The sequence below is a fragment of the Coturnix japonica genome, chromosome 3 (assembly GCF_001577835.2).
Source record: "Coturnix japonica isolate 7356 chromosome 3, Coturnix japonica 2.1, whole genome shotgun sequence".
NCBI classification, from domain to species: domain Eukaryota; kingdom Metazoa; phylum Chordata; class Aves; order Galliformes; family Phasianidae; genus Coturnix; species Coturnix japonica.
Window position 1 is genome coordinate 37814701 of NC_029518.1, and position 17230 is coordinate 37831930.

General features: G+C 37.0%; 1 protein-coding gene across 21 annotated transcripts in view; it reads right to left on the bottom strand.

Annotated features, from left to right (window-relative positions):
• Window positions 1-17230, bottom strand: part of AFDN (afadin, adherens junction formation factor) — a 106907-nt gene that overhangs the window by 29097 nt on the left and 60580 nt on the right. For 13 of the 21 annotated variants that reach the window (XM_015857957.2, XM_032443954.1, XM_015857962.2 and 10 more), the window contains 8 exons: window positions 16300-16320; window positions 15410-15555; window positions 13894-13988; window positions 11429-11694; window positions 10784-10927; window positions 9180-9378; window positions 8553-8656; window positions 7699-7785 (listed from right to left, as the gene is read on the bottom strand). In XM_015857957.2, the coding sequence (XP_015713443.1) occupies window positions 7699-7785; window positions 8553-8656; window positions 9180-9378; window positions 10784-10927; window positions 11429-11694; window positions 13894-13988; window positions 15410-15555; window positions 16300-16320 (1062 nt within the window). The remainder of the gene's footprint in view (window positions 1-7698; window positions 7786-8552; window positions 8657-9179; window positions 9379-10783; window positions 10928-11428; window positions 11695-13893; window positions 13989-15409; window positions 15556-16299; window positions 16321-17230) is intronic. The other 8 variants (XM_015857974.2, XM_015857965.2, XM_032443953.1 and 5 more) reach the window with 1 other exon arrangement.

Genomic DNA, 17230 nt, shown 5'->3' on the forward strand with positions numbered 1-17230 from the left:
AAAATACCTCCTGAGACCTGGTTGAATTTTGCATAAATATGCAAATATTAAAAGATTTTCTTTCATCAAATCACAGAATGGTTTGGGTTGGAAAGGTCTTTTAAGATCATCTAGCTCTAACCCCCCTCTTCTATTGGCAGGGACATCTCCCTCTAGATCATGTTTCTCAAAGCCCCATCCACCCTGGCCTTGAATGCTTCCAGAGAAGGGGCATCCACAGCCTCTCTGGGCAGCCTGTTCCACTGTCTCAACACCCTCACAGTAAAGAATTTATTCCTAACATCTAGTCTAAACCTACTCTCATCCAGTTTAAAACCATTTTCCCTTGTCCTGTTGCTACTTGCCCTTATAAAAAGCCCCTAACAACTTTCCTGTAGGCCCCCTTCAGGTACTGAAGACCACTATACGGTCTCCCCAGGGCCTTTCTTTTTCCAGGCTGAAGAGCACCCCAGCTCTCTCATCCTGTCCCCACAGCAGAGGTGCTCCAGCCCTCTGATCATTGCATTTAATTATTTAATAATGTAGATAATATGCATCTGTAGAGAAAACCATAAAGATCTGCCCCATGACTATAATCTAGCTATCAGACCTGCTATCAGCCCCAAAATCTTTTATCTGCCTACGCCCAGAGCAGATTGTTCTGATTTTTATCAGGGCTAATTTTCTGATTCCAGACTCTGAGGATGTTTACAAAAACTTACGAAGATCTTCTATGTAAACTTGCATTTAAGTTTATGCAACAGCACGAAGGCTCAGTCTAACCTCCCTGGTAAGTAATTAGTCCAAAAGCAATGAAATAATCCAAGCTTAGAAGCATTATGAAGAATATCAATTCACTAAACTATACAGCAGATTAACAAATGTGCTCTCTATGAGGCAAAAAGCAAAAGTTTCTGAACATATCCCCACCCTCAGCACTCATGTTCCCTAAAGCTGTATGCATTTTGTAATTTGCATCTGGATGAGAACAAGTATCTGCAGCATGCCTACCATTCACTGAACTACTTGCTGTCAGTCCAGAGGATCAAGCTCTGTAGCTACTGGCTGCCTGCCGCATTAGCAAGCTTCTTGGGACATAAAGACTGGAAAAAAACACAAAACTATTTAGAGACTTCGGATATCTGTCATCATTAGGCAAAACACACCATAGAATGCTGTATAAAAACGAGGTGAAACAGCTTGCTCTATGCAAAGCTGGTCTGCTAGTTGTGGCCACAGCTGCTATGAGTACTCTGGCTTAAAAGCAATCTTAGCACTGACCCATGCTCCACATATGTAAATGTCTCTTTTCTCCTCTTAAATCCTCCTCTGTGGTGGGTGGAAAATACCAAACATTTTCAGTATTTGACAAAATACAGTCACAAGCAGAGAAAATATCTCAAATTAAACAAAACATTTTAACAATGTTTGTTGTTAAAAATGAAAGAACCATTAAAATGAAGTTTTAGTCAGGTACAAAGCAAGTAAGTGAATATATATTTATCTTCCTAAAGCTCGCTTCTTCTAAGAGACAAAAGGACCAAAAACCACAGATGCTGTGTAACAAACTTCCTGAGATGACAGTAATAGAATATAGATGATTGTAGTTTTACACAAACGTAGACTTTTTTCCCCTTTAAATCAAACTACAGCACTCAGAATCCCTAATAAGGCAAACAGATAAAGGCATGAAGGCACAAACAGCTGTATATATTTCTATCTAGCATGGAAGATAATGCATTTCTAACAGATGATTTCTCTGGAAATCAAGGGCTTCCAAATGGTATCTTGATGAAAACGAAAGCAACAAAGCAAAAGTAATTGGCCTACAGTCATGTTCTGAGACTGAAATGAAGTATGCAGTTTATCCTAACCATTCTTTTCCCTTAGCTCTAGATGAAACAGGGCCAGTAAGCAGTAGGTAAACAGAAAACAATTCATACACTACATTCCTAGCAGCCTACGAAAGTTTTATAAAATAGACCATCTTAACCTTTTTTTTTTTTTCTTTAATAAGTGCTACAACTTAAAATTCATGTGGTATTCTACAAACTCATGATGGCATTTTTACTTTGCTTGAGCTTTATTGCCCAAAATAAGGGTTAACTTTTTACAACGTGCTTGCTCTAAATACACCAAACAGTGACACACTAAGGGCTATTTAGAGTTTTCTGCCAACTGAGAAGTTGTCTTGAACATTCTGTGACACTCGTCCCTGTTGAGGCAACTCTGAACAAATTCCTCAGCTTAGTTAGGTCTGTGGATAAAATAAGGGCAGCACATAATGAGTGATCCATTTTTGGGGAAGGAAAAAAATAAAGGTATATACATGTACGCATGCACACAAGCACATAGATATATACGCACGTGTGCACTTTTTCCAAGCGATAGCTCTTAGCTCTACAGCTAAGGAGAATTTACAACAGGAAAAATACAGCACAGTCTTTCATGTAAATTTGTACTGCATTTTCAGGTGGATAAAACTTAATTCAGTATCAGTAGATACACTATCAAGTATTCTTAAAGTTCAAAATTTCTACCCCAAATTAGAACATTGTTTGCATGGGAAAAACTCAGCATACAATTTATCCTCTTAAGAGTCTTTTTTACTGACAGAAGTATGAAATTTAAGAGTAAATACTGAAATAATATGTATTGATAATATATTTTTGAAGTTATTAGAAAGCCAGAACTACATGAAGTCTGCTAGAGCAATTCTGAGTAAAGATTACATACACTGTAAGTTTCACGTTCTGCTACCAAGTGTCCACACATAGTGGGGATCAGCACAAGGAGAAATTGGCACACCCACTTAAATTAAAAGCAGCAGAAGAAATCAGAACAACAGAAGAAAAAAACAAAAACACCAATGCACACAAAAGCCTTGTTCTGAAGACATGAAGTGCAAATAGCTAGGTGATCCATTTGCAATATTCATATAAATATACGCAAGTGAAGAAAAGTCAAGCTGAGCTGTGGCCTTAGCCAGTGAGAAGAAAAGTCACGTAGTGCTGGAACAAGCTTTAGTTTTTACACAGCATATGAAAACTCTAGCAACGATTTATGGGACTCCTACAATATATCAAAATTGAACCAAAAATCCCTCTTGAAGCAATGAACCAAGAAGAAAGACTCAGCTTACTAATACCTAGCTGCTTAATTGTTCATTATAAAGACTAAATTGGCAGTTAATATACTATATTACTCCCCTGGGTACAAGAAATCTGTGGTGGGAATGGCAATTAAATAATACATTTTTACATTAAGATCCTCTTAAAAAGTCTGTTAAGGCAACAGCAATCATTCAGATCGCTGGTGTGAACTGGTATCTAACATTAAAAGGAAAAGAATCTAAAACTTCCTACTCAAGCATTTCAACTAATTTACAACGGAAGAAGATGATTTTCCTGAAGTATTTAGAATGTGCAGACATGAGATAGCTGTTACAAGGAAATACTGAAGTGTCTGAAATTCTGTCTTAAGATCTGGAACACAAGTAAAGAGCTAAAAAACAGTGGGAAAAAAAGTCAGCTGTCTGTACTTGCAAACTCAGAGCTAAGAGAATCAGATGTGTGTATTATGTTATCAGTACTGTATGTAAGATTTTAAACTTCTGTTACTCCTACAAGTATCACCTCCTACATATATGTCAAACAAACTATCAGGACAATTTCGTGTGGACACTGATGCTCCTGGTAGTTTGAAACCCTGCTTAACATTAACACTTCAGATCATTAAATCTAAAATGATGAGCAGCTCTTTAGAAAATAAGCCAACTTATAGCGACTTTATTAACTCTGAAGAACAAATAAGATTGTCAAATTCCAACTATTTACAGTTAAGAGGCCACACAAATGCTTAGAAAAAAAAAAAAGTAAACTCCTTCCACAGTCCATTAATGAACAGTTCCATTCAGTGTCCAAAACGCTTCCATTAAAAAGAAGCTTTCTCTTATCATATTTCAGTAAGCGCTATTAAAGTATCTTATCTGACTATCTTTAAAAAATACCTAGAAAATACACTCTGATCTGTATCCCTTAAGACATACACATGCATACATACCTTAAGGTGCATGCACATTTTTAAGGTAACTTTTTCTACTATACTACTGAATCATGAAAGAGTAAGAGGCAGTAACATGCTGTATATTTTTAAAAACTATTAATAAATAACCATCATGAAAAGATTCATCACTGAAATCTGCTGTATCACTTGCTGGAATCTTCTCTCTTGTATAGTATATATATCTCCCTTGTATAGTAGCAGTTTGAACAGAATCTACATGCCTCTAACTCTCTGAATGCCTTTGCACGTTCTGGTTGTTTCTGAAGGGTCTACAAAGTATCCAAATCTTACATATATAGTTTGGGATGTCAATTTCAGTTTTTCCAGGTAAGACTTTTAAATGGAAAACAGACTTTTAGAGGAATCTGGATTAAAGCCAACTAATATGACAAGTAAACATATCACAAGTCATGCTATTCATGCTCTTCTACAGTAAAACAGTAGTTATCACACCTGAAACTTTAAATATTAATAGTCACTTCCACACATTCAAGAAGTGTATATCAAAAACAAGCTAAAGAGTAGTTAAGCCTTTTTCTCCTAGATTTTGGAAAATTAGGTATTAACATCTGACTGTATTTAATGGCATGCTATGTTACATTGTTGCTACACGAGCAAATAACTACTGGCAGGTTTAAACAAGCAAGAGAGCAGGAAGAAGTACAAGGACAGCATTTAAAACTTAAAGAGAAAGACAGTCCCAACAGAAACCTGAACACTTACCACGGATTCTGTTCTTCCAACAACAGAAAACCACATTTTGATCTCGGGGACTACAGATCCTTGAAAGAAAAGAAAAACAATTCTCCACTTCTCTTTCAGCCCTCTACGGCAAACACCGCTCTAGTCTGCTGGATTTTCCAAGATACCCATCAAGATAACTCCGCGCTGGATGCTATGACACAGTACAGCATTTATCAACACCAGCTATAACCAATACAATATTCAGACTCTTACGTAATCAGTTATGCCGTCTTGACTTTCATTTACTTTAGAAGCTTTATTAAACTTTGAAAACTGCTAGAAAAATCAAAAACGCAGCCCTTTTGTAGAAAAGACAAAAAAAAAAGATCTCCAAATTAAACAGGAAGTAATGTGCTGGCCCACAGATGGCTAAGAAGTCACATGCAAAAGCCTCCAAAAAGCGATATATTTTTAAAGTAAACTGCATGCACACTCTGCTTCCAAATCATCTGGATTTCATAAAAGGTTAACCGCAGTGTGGTCGGGAGTCAGGCAGCTTTTAACATCAAAACATCTTTCAGGGTTAGAGCAACTGAATTCTGCACACAACCTCAAAAAGCAATACTCTTCCCCATGCCCGACCCCTCCTACCAACTACATTTCCATATACTGATTACGAAAGCTACTGTTAATAATCCTACAGGAGTATTGCTATAAGAAAACATGCAACACCTACCAAAGGGCAGAAAGAGAAGTTTACATTTCAGGTCACTTAACATGTGAGGTTAAACAAGTTAACACGCACGCACCAAAAAAATGGTGTATAAAGCACTCAGTTTAAGAAACATTGTGAGGTATTTTTCCAACTTAAACAAAAAGGCAACCGCACACAACGCTGTTTACAGTGCTCTGGCACTTAACAGTTGTTTCATAACTAGACTTGTTTTATCTGGTATGTATGCATACAGCTTATACGCTTGCTATGTGGTTGCTCAAAGGGGCTGTCCTGCCTCAGAAAACACCCTTGCAGCACAGTGAACAAGCTGATGCACAGCAATCATGCTCTTTCTGGCATTCCTGGCAGGCCTGTGAAACATCTCATTAAATAAAATACAGATAGCCATGAAGAAGAAATAAAGCACCTCACCATTCTACTTGACACCAGGCAGAAAAAGGAACAAAAACGGGGTTCCAAACACTCTGCATTCCTTGACTCCCCTTCCTTGTTCTTGTTTTCACATTAACATTGATGCGTTTGCAATCTGCTAGTATCACAAACTGAAACCTTCTATCCTAAGAATACACATTTCAGTGCACCTTGTGTCCCTTCTCCACTTAAATGTAAATGATCTTTTCAGATTGCTGCTGATAGGGAGTGACAATCACTTGGTATTTAAAAACGTTTAGTGTAAGAGAGGCATGTAAGGTATAATATGCAACTTCCTCATTTAAAATCTCTGAATCAGTACAGACTTGGTACCCTCTGCAAACCAATAAAAAAACCAAAGAAATATGAAATCATGAATGACACATAAAGCTTTCTCACTACATGCTACTGACAGCAACTATTTTGTCGCATCCCAGGAGAAAAACAACTGTTTTCTTAAGCATGTTTCAGAGTTGCACTACGCTCTTTGGGGCAGCGCCACCTACTGACCAACCACTGCATCCTCATTTATCCGAGCAGTTCTGAAGCACTCGGGAAACCAGGAAAACTTTCTATACTTTCTACATCCTGCTTCTTTCTGTATCAGAAACTATGTATCACAATTTAAACGGGGGGGGAAAAATAAACAACACGAAACTCCACTGCATATTTTATAACATTTAACAGCAATGCAGATCCCAGACAGAAGTCTGATAAGAGATTTAAGTTGATATATCTTGAGATCCAGTATCTTCTTCTCATATTAACACACTCCACAAATATAGGAGCAGACTATTGACTTGCATTTGTCAGGTCCTGAGTAGCTTTCTCAATAACTGCTAACAGTTTGCAGGATATCCCAAAAGCACGTAGCAGTCCTCTACAGATGTCAGGAGTAAGTCTTCAAAAGCTGATACCACACAAGATTACAGTTTCAACAACAGACTATGAAATGAGCAAAGCTGCTCAAATAAAGTGCTGCATAGAAGTGAATAACTATATGAAATAACATAAAAGCAGTAAGTGATTATGTACTCAACCCATACAACTCTATTACAATGAAGAGCAGATCATTCTGAAAAGTTTCTTGTGCTACACTGTACAGAGATGTGAAGAAAAACTTGTTCTATCTGTTGTACAGCACATAATTACAACAGGGGCTTTTGGATATCACAGTTAAATAATTCATAAATTCAAAACTTCATGATTATGCTTCCTGTGTAACCCAGTTAATAAAGAACAGTCAGCCAACTGGTGGAGTCCTCCACCTGGTGGCTAGAGTTGCATGTACATTCCATATATTACCAACGGGAGCAGCAGACACTACTATGATCTCTATTACGAAGGAGCAAAACTCATGTCAGACATGCAGCTGTATAGTGTGCAAAAGATAAACAGAAAGTACACGAACCTTCATGCATATAAATATTCTTATCAATTTATCTAATACAAAAACTACCGCACACAATTTATTTACCTGTTTTCTTCCTTTGATACTTCTGCTATTTTCAGCAGAAGTGCTTGATAAGTTTACTTAATCATTCATATCTCTGCCAATTTTTGGCTCTGAAAAACGCTGACATACTAGAATATACATACTAGAGCTTTAAATGTCATAGTAAATGCATCCACATCATCCACATAATGTTTCCTATTGTTATGTCCGTGTCGTTCACAAAAACATTCCCCAGCCAGAATAAAATTATGATCAATATGATGTGCGTGACAAACTCGAGAAAAGCAGATTTTTCCATTAATATTTCCACTATAGGATGATTAAAAAGTATTCTTTCCATTACACTTAATCAAACCGACTTCCATACCTTGGCAGCAACAATGCTGAGACCCATTCCATTTTGTTTTTTCAGTGTTACAGTTATAATCTCAGGTTCTTTCCTCAAAGGCTGAGCCTGACAAACAAGAAAAGATGAAACAAGTGAGTTCATATACCCTGCCAGACTAAGTAGATTATTTTGCAAAACAGCTCATCTACCATCAAAATTGAAGTTGTGAGAGCAACAGAAGATCTCTAAATCTCACCTGAGATAAATAATCCTGGAATTTCACTTTCAAGGTAAAGTCTCTTAATGTTCGATTAATACAAATTCACATCATAAAGTATTCAAGCATCAAACCCTTATCAAATATTAGACTTCTTATCAAATATTATGATTATCAAATATTAGACCCGTATTATGATACCACCACAGTTTAAAAAAATCTACTCATTGTATCTCCTTCTCTAATTCAGTGAAGAGTTTGTTACAGATTCACATTTTTATATGTTCATGTATAAAAAATGCAACACCAACAAAGCCATAGTAACTTATAATGAAAACTGAAGTTCAGACACAGCAGAGGAGGACGGTCAGTTTTTAATACTGCATCTAGAAGATCATTTTACAAAGATACTAAGTGGCTAATTCATTTCAGAGGTAGAGAGTTGAGCTGAAAGAAAAGTTTCAGAAATTTTCATTTCTGAAAGCTCAAAGCCAAATAAAACACAGTATTGCACAAAGTCATCTAACAAATGTGTTCTGCACAGAGGAAATGAAGCTTGGATGTCCTTTTTTTTTTTCCTTATCCTCCTGATAAGGATTAAAACTCTTTATGCATAGCACAATGTCTAAGAAATCACTATTCAGTTTGCATCATTATTCCCTCAATTAATACTTACTAGTTCAGCATTCTCATGTGACAGGTGACTTTCATAGTCTGCACCTTCAAAGTATATAGTCCACGTGCCTGGTGACCGTGTATGAGGTATTAACCTACAAAAACCTGAAGGAGGAATAATGTTAGCATAGCCATGATATTTGGTCAACAGATTAATTAAAACCAAATAGCCTGACATTGGGAAATAACTAATGGAATTATTTATCTTTTTCTAAGTATGTTTACTCCTTCACCTTAGATACAGTTATGTGCTCCACTGCAATTTTACCATACCTACAAAATCCCATGCTTCCATAGCTGCTGCTTCTTAGGAACATGTATTTATCTGCAAACTCTATGAGCTCCTAGAAAGAACAGCAAAACACTGCTCATATCAACCTAATTTGAGGGCAGCGAAACATCACCTTTCAGAACACATGCAACCAGCACTCAGAAGATGACAGCACCATGGAAATGAAAGCACCATGGAATCTGCTTTGTGGAGTCTAGCTAAATTGTGCCAGCCTGTATTTGGCAGACATGAAACTTCACCTAGACTCATTCAGTGCAATCCTGCCATTAAAAGCGGGAGTTTGTTTACTGAACAATTTCTAGGACTTAGAACTTACTGTAAAACAACAGAACTAACCTCTCTGACAGAGGGGATCCAAAAATTCTTGTAAACCACTTGGAACATTTCTGACAACATCACAGGAATAGCCATCTTCTGGTAAAAGAAAAGGGAGTTGTAAGTCAGGATCCTCTTCCAATTGGACTTCTCTGCCATCACTGCGAGCAAGCTCATCAGCCGTATTTTCTGCCACAGTTACTACATTCTCTATCAGTTCCTAGACAGGAGGTAGAAAGACATAGTTACTATAAAATGACAATTTTCACTAAGGAAACAAAATAACAGGTAGAAAAGTCAAGTGCAGTTAGAGAAAAAACTCAACAGTGTCTCCAACACTCCAAAGCTGCAGGCTTTACATTTGGTGCTCAGCCTTTCCACCTCCCTCTCTCGCTCTCTAAGAAGCTCCTACATTTTTTCTGCTACATTAACCACCATATGCTGGTAAAGAAAACTATTAATGTGAAAGTTTTCCCTTGTTAAGTACATGCTACTGAAATAAGAAAAATATTGACGCAAATCTTTGAAAAGATCTGACTCATTATTCTCAAGCACTCAGCAGCTTCAAAGTTGCACAATCTGCATTAGGAACCAAGAAATCACCCATATTTGATTTTAAGCCAGTTACAGAAGAGCTACTCTGATCCTATAAGTCCAGTATAACAATATTATGACTTGGGAGCAATGCAGCCCACACTCTAGACAAACTCATGCAAGTGTTCTTATTCAAAAGTTCTGTTTCAGCAAGTCTTGAGGAGTAAGTCAAATAAATCTAGTATGTCTTCAGGAAATGCTCTTTAAGAAGAGCCTTTTTATCATAAAAAAGTATTAATTTCTAAAATAATGACATCAAACTCAACTATGTAAATGTAAATACACTTGTATTCCTTTGAACAAATTCAAAGCCTTGAAACTTTTCAGATTTCACAGAAGCAAGTTAAAGTTTGAATGTACATGTATCTTTCATAGCAAGGAGTCCCACGCAGCACTTGATTACAACAGGCAAATCTAGCCATGCTGTAAATCCTTCTTCTGACACAAAGAACATCTATAGTAGTTAGCCCTATAGTTCTTTGGAGGTCTTTACATAACAATAATAACAAAACATGGAATTCTATCTATCTGTAAACATATGATATGCTCTTCAGCTAAAGATTTTCTTGATTGATAAGAAAAAAAATCAATTGTTCTCAGGTTGTAAATGAGCTCAAGACCTTTACAGTCATTGCATTTGTACCTTTGATTTAATAAATAGATATATCCATAGTTACGAAAGAATTCAGCTTAGAGTCACAGCTTCAGCACGCCTCTCCTCTACCACCTCACCTTCTGTGAGGTACAGCAACACCCCTCTGAATTCACTCAAGATGTACCATGTTACCTTACTTTCCAATTCAGTATATGAGAAGTTTTGGTAATATCCTACTTAAATTAAAGTACAGTACATACAACACTGGGGTCAACAAGGAGATGCTACCACCAATACTGCTACTACTCTGGCTCTTCTGGTAACTACTGCAAATCAATCTACAATAAGATACTTATTTTCAGCCATATCATTTTCACTTTAAGTTTATATTCCCGAGCTATGTCAAACAGCACAGCAAGTGACAGAAGAGACTTACTGTTGGTATAAGAGGTTCATCTGGGGCACAGTGATAATTCTGCAACAAAGCTTGTAGCTGTAGAGAATTCAGCTTAAAGCAAGTACTGTTAATATTTGGAACATCAGCATGTGAGTACTTGTCCATGGTGAGCAATGTGGTTGCCTGAGGGGGAAAAACAAAGCCAAATTGAAATTAGAATGAAACCTTAAGTCTTGCTTGTGAAATTACTTTAGTAAAGAGAAAAGACAAAGCGAGAAACCAGATATGCTACAAAAGCAACATAAATATCACCAAACCATACACTAAATCAATAAAAAAAAACATAAGACATATGAATGCTAAACCTATCACAAATAAGGTGTATTGATTATTCTGGTACTATTCTTATCTCTTTTTAGCATAGTTATAAACTCAGTGTTATATACAGAAATTGAACATTATGTTGGCTCTAATTCCAACTTTCATTTAAATAAAATTTATATAAAATTCACTGTAACATTTTAATATCAATGGCGCTGAAAACATGCTTTGTATCTTTACAGATATATAGAATGAATTCCTACAAACTACATTCGCCCACATGCTGTTCACCAGGAACATAAACATGCTCTTCAAAAACAGAATTAAATAGGAAGTAATAATAATAAAAAAAAATACACTCACCTGCACTATTCTGCTTAAGTGGCAATCAGCAGCCAATTCTAAACCCTGTTTTTCTGCCCAGGCCTCAATATGACCCAACTGCTGACGAACAATAGCTCCCCAGTAATGGGAGCATAACCCTGAATCTGGGGCCGTAACCAGTCTGTTAAAAAGCCACATGTTGATAAAATGAAACAACTGGGAGAAGAGCTGTATGGTCAGTGCAGCATTCACTCTACATCGTCGCAACAAGGACATAGCTCCAGTCAATGTGTGCAGCACATCATCTACAGAGACAGAACAAAGCAAACCATGTTCACATACTGAAGTGTAAATGCTACTAATTTAGGCTATAAATACTAATACATATGGATACCCAGTTTGGGTGAGAGAATGCTGAGTATCTGTGTGAATTTAAGTTAAACACACATTCAGAAATAAATTTACTGCCTCAAATATACCTTAAATGTTTTACCAGATGGAGTAACATTCAATTGAAAGACATCTATTATATAGATTATATACTTCTGGAACAAAGATAAGTAAGGGCAAGTTGAACAACAAACTAGCTACAAAGAGCTCTGCTGGACCTTTTGCACAGGGAAGAGTAATAGGTAATAGACTGGGAAGAGGCTGGAGATGCAAAAGGTGAAGGCAGCTTTGACTGCAGTGTCCCTAAGATGTACATCTCAAGAAGTAATATAACTGGTAGAATTACAGTCCTGGACTTCAGGAAGCATACTCTGATTCACTTATTCAGCCTGGCTTGTTCAGGTATCAGAGTCTGCCCTAAAGGGCAAAAGGACCCAAGATAGCTGGCTGATCTTTTAGAAGCAAAGCACAAGAACACTCAATTCCAGCATGGAGAAGTCAAACAAACACAACAGCAAACAAGGAATTCCCAACTGAAAGGTATACAAATGTGAAAATAGGGATGGGATGCTTGACAGAAGTATAGAAACACTGCAAGTATGGCATTTTAAAAGCCAAATACCTGCCAATATTGAAACTTGCAGCAAAGGATACTGCTATTTAGTTCACCAACACTGTATGGAAAGTTAAGGAAAATGTGAGTTTGCAGCTAAGTGCAGACAAGTATCTAGTACAGTATCTAATACAGAGGACTTCTTTTATTCTACAAAGCAACAACAAAAAATGCTGAGCACTCAATTTATCTTGTTGTTGCTGTTTAGTTTTCACTAAACAGGTAAAGTCCCTGTGCTTTGCAGCAGAGGCTATGGGCATAACAGTAGATGATGATTAAACAAGGGTCCTCTTTATCTAGCTGGACTTAACAGTAGTCTACAAGATACACCCTAAATGCAGGGAATCTGGCTGATATTGTCACAAAACTGTAATTTTCAAAGTACTGCTGCAAGGGTGGATGGTTGGACTGGGTGATCATGTGGGTCTTTTCCAACCCTGGTAATTCTGTGATTCTGATCATGAGAAAGAGGCACTGACCCAAGAAGGGTCATTTCAAGAAGGGCAAGAATAAGATCAGCGATCTACAAGGTCAGTCAGCTTAACTTTGAAGATTATTTTTCAGAAGGACTTCAACAGCCTGCATTAATGGGCCGACAGGAACTTCATGGAATTCAAGGGCAACTCCAAGTCATGTTTCTGCAAAAGTATAAACATGCAGCAATACAGGCTGGGTGCTATCTGTATAGAAATCAGCACTGCATAAGACCACCTAAAAGGTGATCAGTTGCATACTAATCTGTTAAGTTAGCAGCGCTGCCATCAGGAGGGAGGGAAGTGATCCTTTTCTATTCATTCAGCATTTGCATGACTGCAGCTGGAGCAGAGCATCCAGTTTAAGACTGTCTAAATTGATTTAATGGAGCAAATTCAGCAGACAGACACCAAGATGATTACGGGGCTGGAGGAACAGGCATACACGAGTAAGAAAGAATCAGATTTGTTTTATTCTGAGGAAAGAGCAGGTATAGAACAGAGCTTACTACTGCCTTCACTTGTTTAATGGGAGGGTTCAGAAACAGGTGCCTGTCAAAGATGCACAGTGATAGCACAGAACGACACATGATGAACAAAAATTGAAACACTGGAAATTCCAGCCACACAAAGGAAAAGTATTTTCACTATGAGGGAAGAAAAATGTCAAAAGAGGTTACTCAGAGATGTGGAATCTCTATCCTTGAGTGTAGATTAATAACTCAACCACACAATACTCTGAACAACATGATCCAGTTGGATCTGTCTTAAGCAAGGGGCTAAATGTGGATTAAACGACATCCAGAAGTTTTCCCTACAACATAAATTACTATGTGATTTTTAAAACCAACGCAGATCATTCATATGCCACTGTCCTTTCTTATCATCCACATCCGTAACAAATTGATTCAAGTAACACTTAAGGGTTAGGGCAACATGTATATATCTTATCATCATAAGCAGCATTCTATTTATTACTCATTAATTGTATGGTTTAGAATACACAAGAAGAGATGAAGTGGTCTAACCTATTTTAGGCCTCTGTGGATTGTTTTCCTCTGGATCATCAAGAAATGCTGGCATGTAGTTATTAAGCTCTGACTGCAGACAATGAACTAAGTACCTGGAAGGGAGGGGAAAATAAAAGAAGACAGAAAAATTAAAATCCTTTACATGTTTATTCTGAATGCTTCTCAAGAGAGCTCAGGAAAATTATAAGATTTCTGAAATCGGTTTTATGTATGTGACAACAGTGATCCAAGCAATGATAAAAGAACATGAAAAACCACTTAAAACATCTGAAGCACTTAGATATTTCTATGAGTAACAATAATAATAAACATCAGGAATTAAACAAGCTACTAAATTAATGAGTCATGTTTTTCCATGAAAACACAGATATTAGGATTTTAATGTTACTAACAATACATAATCCATCTGTAGGGAAATATTACAATTTCTACTTATTCTTCCAAAGGGCACTAAACAACAGCACACAACATCATGAATGAAACAGACTGCTCAACAATCTGGAGCTTGCAGCAATTGCATCACTTTCATTAAAAGACTGCATCTAAAACAGACATCCTACAAGAGCAAAAGGATTTATACAAGCCATTCATGATACACTGAGCCTTCTGGATTCAGTCCTGGGCAGACAGCTCCAGCTGGCCCTGCTTGAGCAGGGAGTTAGGCCAGATCACCTCCAGAGGGTCCTGACAAATTCAGCCACCCTGTGATTCTACAATTATCTAAACATTAATTTCAGCACTGTAGTTACTTGAGCTGACTAGCCTAGGTTGATTCTATCCCAAGCCTACACCTCTTCACACTGTTTTAAAGAAAAACACTGTCCAAATCGGTATCTATGAAAATTATGGAAGCAGTAGATGCTTAATATAATTAGAAGCCCTGAAGAGCATAAGGTTCGTTACATTACAGTCCCATAAATATTTAGGTCCATATATTTTAGCTATGAACAGCATAACTAATCTTTCCCAATACCTCTATAAAAACCTTAAGTTATGTGAAAGTGAAAAAATTTAAATAATATTTAATTAATTAGCACAAAAAAGAAGAGCTACAAATTACTAAGCAGCTCTCTAAATACCCTAAGATTAAAGCTATGTTAACAAAAAAAACAAAGCACATACTACAGAAAACTGCAGAAAACTGGTACTAAAAATGATTGTCCTCTCAACACCTTACTTGGGCCAGTTATGAGAATCAAAACCTACCAAACTTCCCCTGCCAAAACAGGAAATGCAAACAGATTTTTATTCTTTTAATGAAGAAACAAGTGAAAGTAATGCAGACGGAACCCTTTGTATAGTCCAGTAATTGACATTCACAAGAAGAAACAGCTGTACACTGAAGTCCAGTCTCTCTTATAAGCGCTCAGATATTTAACAACACAGAAAATACATCATTGCTATAACTGCAATTTGAGGAAAATGTGACGTCATTTAAAAAAAACAACAAAGGAATAAGGCCATCATGTTGCCACATAGAATGCAAAGTGAAACAGAAGTACAACAGCCTTACTTGAATGCCATTTGAACCAAGTGTGCCAAAACATCTTGAGCATCCACAGTGATTCGGCTGAGATCACGGTCTTGCTTTATAAAATTCAGTAATTCAGATGCATTTGCCATCCAAAAGGCAAGTGCCCCAGCAATATTCTTCTGTTTCTGAAAGGAGAAAGAAGCAAGAAATAATACAGAGAAATAGCTTTTTTGTGTGAAACACTGCAATTAAAGAAGGTTCCAAAAGATAGACCAGTACCTTTTCCCATTTCACCAAACATACCTCAGATACCAGATATTTGCAAAATGTTTATATACAGAACTGCAATTGTTGTAACTGGTAAGATTAATTTTAACGTGTTCTCTGAACACACAGAATTCTGTTAAGTTGCCAATAGTGGTATCAATGAAGCCATGAAATAAGCATCTAGTTACATAGTGCTGAAGAGCTTAAGTCAATGCAGTATCTGGTAATCTGTGTGCTTTGAAGCACGTATTCCCTATTGCCCCCTGCCACCCTGATGCTGCACTTACTGGCTTTGATACCAGATGGTACAGTATCAAGTACTGATCTATCTCACCATCTCCCGACCACAAATGCCAGGCCAGGCAACCTCAGATGAAATCCAAAGAATAGGAACCACAAACAACAAAAAAGGAAAATAAAGGGAAGAAAAAGAACTTTGGTCATTTCATATCCACATTGAAGTGCATTAAGCAGAAATTATGGAATGCCATAAAAGTTGCAAAGTCAAAAAAGGATTTTAGTACTGCATGTTCCAGTTGCTGAATGAGTGTTATGAACTGTTCAAGTCCAGCTGTTTGAGTATTGTATTTTGATATGGAAGCAGCATGAGAAACTGAGCTAAGCCAACATAGCTAGGATCAGTTCCCAGCAATATATCCTACCTGATCAACCTGGTCTACCTCCTGGAGAAAAACGGACGAAGGAAATCAAACAGAATAGAAGAAAGAAACTTGTGAACAATCATGATAACTTTAGAAATCAAACACTAAATATGAAGGTACAACACTTATGCTCACAGTTACACACAGATGCATTAATCAGTAGCTATGATGCAACTGAGCCCCTTTTGAAAAAAGGAATTACTTCAATAGGACTAGTAGCACAACAGCTAAGAACTGTAGTGCCCGTACATCATAATTAATTTAAGGAATGCCCTGTACTAGTTCACATCCCAGACTAGTCAGTTGGCTATTCCACACTCAGTGCACCACAGGCAGCAGGGTAACTAGCTATACAAGTAACTGAGCCAGGGAGCTACTTGCCCACACTGCTGCAATGAAGACAATGTACACACACAAATGGGGGCAGAAAACCCCCACTAGGAAAAAAAACAAACAAACAACAATCAAATCACAACAGAAAGTACAAAAAAAACCTATGAACAAATGAAAAGCAAAAAACACAAAACACACAACACAACTAAAAACAGATTAATACATGGATTTTCAATTAAAGAACAAAAAACAGTGATTTAAATAACAAAATAAAGAAACAAATGAAATACCACGCTAAGCTTCTTAAGTATTGTATGAAAGCTACATTCAGTGGAGTAAACAAAACAAAACAAATTAAAGAAAAACCCTCCACACGCCCACACCAGATACGTCCATCTGATTACTTAAAACTAAGCTCTTCGTTCTTTGGGCTTTCTTACATCAATCTTCCTCCACCTGCATCACAGCAAACTCAGATGTAAAATACCTGAGGTATCATTTGCTGCTACTGTTTCAAGTTCAGTATCAGTTAAATAAACAAATAAATAAATAAATAGCTGCTGCCTTTCTATTTCTTCACCTGCCCAATAAAAACAAG